The sequence below is a fragment of the Lolium rigidum genome, chromosome 7, assembly GCF_022539505.1.
Source record: "Lolium rigidum isolate FL_2022 chromosome 7, APGP_CSIRO_Lrig_0.1, whole genome shotgun sequence".
In the NCBI taxonomy this organism is placed as follows: Eukaryota; Viridiplantae; Streptophyta; class Magnoliopsida; order Poales; family Poaceae; genus Lolium; species Lolium rigidum.
In genome coordinates this window covers 39,617,553-39,622,698 of record NC_061514.1, presented here as the reverse complement: position 1 = coordinate 39,622,698, position 5,146 = coordinate 39,617,553, and the positions used below count along the sequence as shown (strand labels likewise).

The following is a 5,146-nucleotide window of genomic DNA, read 5'->3' as shown; positions in this document are numbered from 1 at the left end:
GAGGGAGCACTCGCCAGAGATGATCGACAACGATGGATGGCGTGATCTTGTCGCGAGGTGAAAACAAACTCAAGAGTAAAGATGTGAGTTTCTAAGATGCAACCGCACAAATAGGAACTAATTAACTACGTAGATAAAAAAAAGATATTATCGCTTTGTAGTCAACATAACATGCAATGAAGTCTCCAGATTCATCCAATTATTCGGCCATAAATTTTACTCCGTAGCATAATTTGTACGATAATAATCTATGCAAACCTTAAAAAACCCCTTAATTAAACAATAAATGATTTGGTGGTTAATTCCCGAAATTTATTGTTGACCAGTTCGAATTTCCACTTCAACAAGGCATCTTGGGTGTATATTTTCAATCATTTTATACGTTTTATATTGCCAACAACAGCTAGCCAAGGTACTGCCAAGTGCCAACACATTATAAAAGGACAAACAAAAAAATTGAATGCATAAAGATATAGGGCTCTATTTTATTAGCTCGTCACGAGATCCACATGCGCAATTCGCTGTAGACGTACCCACTCCTCCTTCGCTCTCCCGCTTTATCTCGAACCCCTCCCGTTTCCTCCATTTTTATTTTCAAGTCCCTTTCCCCGCTCCAACGAGACAGAGACAGAGAGAGAGAGGAGCAGTTGGTTGAGACCATACCAGAGGGAGATGGATCTGCTGGAGAGGAGCACTATTAAGGCGGAGGAAGGGGAGAGGAAGGAGGAGCAGCAGCAGCAACAGGAGAAGGAGGCCCAGCAAGGATTCACAAGGCCCCCCCTCGCCAACGGCAGCAGCAGGTAGCCTTCTATTCCCTTCTCGCTCCAAGAAACCATGGAAGATCCTTTGAGGATTTCGCGTGTATCTGTGTGATTTTGCCGGATTGTCTCTGTGTATGGGGGTGTTCTTCTTGTTTCCTCTCTCGCTTTCTCTGTTCTTGTTGACGCGCTTTCACGCTTGGCACCTCGAGGTTCGGTGCTATCGTGGAAGAGCCCCTGCTGCAGCCCCGGAGAACCGAAATTGGTGCGGTGGCTGTCGGTTGGGTGGCGTGCGGGGAGTGCGGGTTCAGGAATGCGTGTTCTTCTGTCATTGATGTTGATCCTCCCTCCCAACTTCAGTCTCCTGTTCTTGGAGAAAATAACCTTTTACTCCACTTGCTGGCCTGCCTTGACTATGTTAAAATTGTGGCGGAACTTAAAGGGCACGTGTTCTTATCCGGATGCTGGGAGGACGTCTGGTTTGCCGGAAAATCTGGCGTTGCCTGTCCCTGTCCTTCATGGTTGATTTAGTTTTAAGAAAAACAAATTCTTTTGTTGCTCTTGGTGATAAACATTTCGACCATTTTTCTCTTATAAGAAGTAAGCTTATGGCTGTAGAAGAAATTTTTTATGACGGGCACAGATCTTTTTAACTGAATGAAAGAATTGTTTTTGACGGAAGACGGGCACAGATCCAAGCAGCACTTTCCCCCGTCACCGATTCAATTTCTTCTTGTTCTACCATTTCTCGTATGAAAAGTTTTTGGTTGTTCAACTGCTCAGTTAGGTTCTTAGTTGAGGGAACTCTTTTAAGTCACATTGTTCTTTGTGATATACACCTCGGGCCACCCTTTTTTGAGTAACATGAGAGAAGGCGTAGATCTGATTAAAGTTGAGGTATATTCCATGAGGCAGATCTCGCTCCAAGAAACTCACCCGTTTTTGCAAGACCATATAACTTTCATAAACATGCGGCATATGAAGGGAATATTTGCAAAAACGAACCAAAAAACAGGCAGCCTTCCCCACATGTTTACTTCAGGCCCAGTTGTGAAGCTGGGGACCAACGACTTAGGGCCTGTTTGGTTCCCAGGGCCAGTAGTCTTTCACCACCTAGTCACAAAACTAGTCCTTCATCGGAAATCTCCTGCATGTTAAAACACCCCTTTTGCCAATCCTCCTGTGTTGCAAGCGTGCCAATGGGACAGTTTCCAAATTCTAGATATTTGTTCCACGCTTTTCGGCATATTTGTCGGCTGCAGTGCTGTGAATTACTCAGAGATTCACCATATGTATGGCACACTAATTTGATTTGTCCAGAGCATCATAAAATGCTTTCTTGTATGGTTTGCCTAGTCTATATCTGTCGTTGGTTTACACTCAATTAATTGGTTATGCGCTAGGCTGCTCTAAAACGATGGACCCTTTATTGTTCTGTATCGATGAGTTGAAATTGTCAATGACACTAAAATAGTGTCAGTCTGAATTGATATTCCGCAATTACCTGAATATATAGGTCTAATATATGCAGGAATTTGGATATGTTATTACTTATTTTTAGATAACGCTTGGAAAAAAATGAAATCCACTGCATATAATTTGCTAGGCCCGGTGCTTCGGATGAAACAAAAGTTACGTGGGTCCGTCCTCCTTGGACAACCTTTGAACTAGTCAGACAAGTAATTGGACAGTAGGCAGCACATTCCCGTCCACCACATCTTGAATTCTTCAGAGTGGACCACAATTCCAATCATAGTCTGCTGTTGTTTCATCACACATCATGCAGTACAGATGCTGTTAGACTCAGAATGACCAATTATGGATGTACTTCAAAAAATTCTACCTAATTAAGAGTTAGTTTTTAGAATATGCTCGTTTTGTTACTCTGAACCTTAAATGGTTTTGAACTTTAAAGTTTGTACATAGTTACTGTAACTCATGAATTATATCTAGAATTTGTTTTGGTTTTTCTTTGACTTTGGTTAGTTTTTCTGTGCCATAGTTGCACCCAAAGTTTTCAGTGCGTAAGGATCCATTGAATATAGTAACAATTACTTCTAGAAATAGATGCCTCCTTGCAGATGTAGTGCATAATAATGGTGTTTCCACATTTGATCTTTGCCATTAATTCACTACAACTAAAAAGATGGCAATATGGCATTGGGGGTTAGTATATTATATATTAACCAAACATTCTGTGTCAGAGTTAGCTAACTTGGCCTCAAATTTTCACATTGTCCGCTTCCCTTTACTGTCATTTATTTCTGTCTATACAACTTGCCGAGCGCAATGTGGGATGTGCCTGCTAAATTTGCACTACATTCATGAAGTTATGTGATTTAATTTACTTTTCTATTGCATATTCTTACTACTTCTGCTTTTGATTATTAGGCCTGGAATGTTCCCAATGTCGAGCCCCCCTGCTAATCCTACGCAGCTTACCATTTTTTATGGTGGATCAGTATGTGTGTTTGACTCAGTGACTCCGGAGAAGGTAGTATTTAGACTTGCTAGATATATCATGCTCTTGGGCTAATTGTTCAAACTGTATGCTAACCGTGCTACCTGTGTCATTGGCATCAACAGGCTCAAGCCATCATGCTCATTGCAGCAGCAGCTGCTGCGGCCACAAAGAGTAATGGCACTAATGCTGTTAAGCCTCTAGCAATGCCTCTGACCAATGCTGCAGTCTCTCCTGTGCTTACACGGTCACCTTCACTACAGAGCACTTCTGTAGCAACTGGACAACTTCAGGCTCTTGCAGATCCTAGCTCGATTTGCAAGCTTCAGGCTGGTAAAACCAATAAATCCTATTATGAAGTTCAGAAGTGGGATATTTTAATCCTTCTTGATGTCATCTAATATTTTATTTAAAACTAAATTTACCCACTTTGCAGATCTCCCCATTGCCAGGAGGCACTCCCTTGCGCGCTTCCTGGAGAAACGCCGTGACAGGTCAGCATGAATGAAGAGTTGAAGTAGCACTCTACGTTTATCTGGAGTGTATTAATTAGTATTATCCCTCCTGTTTGTTTCACATGTTGTTTATGGTGTACCACATCATTCAGAAATGCATTTGTATGAGGCCAAGCCATGAAAAGCTCAAAACTAAGTCTTTACTACTGCCCCCTTCATTAATCAGTTGAACCGTCCAGCTCTATTTGGATAATTGTTCTATTTGCAACATGAGTGTTCTAGCATGATTCGTCGGAAATGGACTTGCAAGACACCAAACATTTTCTTTAGTTTTAGTAAAAGATAAACTAATGAAATATTTAAGATGTATTTATGGTTGGATCACCACAGACCATTGTTCCATAATATTTGACATAGGAGCTGGTAGCCTTGGAGCATATGATTTTTACTGTATTTTGACATGAGTTATGGGAATAAAATTAATGGTTTTCCTTCATGTTTTTGATATCGTATGTTTTTTTTTTTTGTCTTTGTGTTAAAGACAAAGTGAATTCTGCGTTTAACCACCCTTCAGCATTTGCAAGGAGAATACCATTAGTTAAATTTTGTGTCATCCGTTATTTCTTAGGACAATGATTGCCTTTAAGCTAGCTTTCTGTACAAGGTTGCTGAGCGGCTAAAGATATCATCTCTGCATGCTGTATGGAAAAGAAACAGAACATATGACTTATCGATCTCATCAGTAGACAGTAGTAGTCTTATTTTCTGTAGCTGTTCTTGACTGTCATACATTTGTAGCTGTAACAAGTTTCAGTTATCCTTTCTTCTGCTGGCTTCAACTGACTAAACAATCCTACAATGCAGGGTCGTGAGCAAAGCTCCTTACAGCGCTGTGAAACCATCTGAAGGCATGGGAGCATCTGGGATTGAGATGGCCGCGGAAGGCAAGGCCCAGTAACCCAAACACAACCCCCGGATGTTTGGAAGGGAAGGATGTGTTAGCTGATGTGATGTTACGCCTTAGAATCATCGTCGTAATAATAATCCGACCAGAACCTCTACTGCCATTGTTGTTCTGTCTCATGTGCCGTTAGTTTTTTACTCTGCCATGAACTCGTCTACTCCACCGAACAGGACTGCTACCATATATGTCACTGTAATGTGTATCTGCCTGACTTCTACATTTGATATTGTAGTCAATGATACAATCCGTGTCGTCCCAGTTTCAAATGTCTATGTTGGCTTGGAAATGTGGTTGGTTTTCTGTTTCAAATGTTTCTGTTGGCTTGGAAATGTGGTTGGTTTTTCTGTTTCAAATGTTTCTGTTGGCTGGGAAATGTGGTCTGTTTTTTGCTGTTTGAAACAGGAGCTGGCGGTGTTGCTTTTCAGTATTATCTGAAGATATGGTTCCACTTCTGCTGGACCAACGCGACGGCGGTGGGGAGGTGTGTGTCGTTGACGAAGTCGCTGGG

The 5,146-nt window shown here is 41.6% G+C and overlaps 1 protein-coding gene across 1 annotated transcript; it reads left to right on the top strand.

The window, feature by feature from the left end:
- Positions 1-518: 518 nt before the first annotated feature.
- Positions 519-4,904, top strand: LOC124676746 (protein TIFY 3-like). The gene is made up of 5 exons (XM_047212778.1): positions 519-800; positions 3,150-3,252; positions 3,345-3,552; positions 3,656-3,713; positions 4,539-4,904. The coding sequence occupies exons 1-5, from the start codon at positions 673-675 to the stop codon at positions 4,630-4,632; spliced, it is 591 nt and encodes a 196-aa protein (XP_047068734.1). The 5' UTR covers positions 519-672; the 3' UTR covers positions 4,633-4,904.
- The last annotated feature ends 242 nt before the right edge of the window (positions 4,905-5,146 follow it).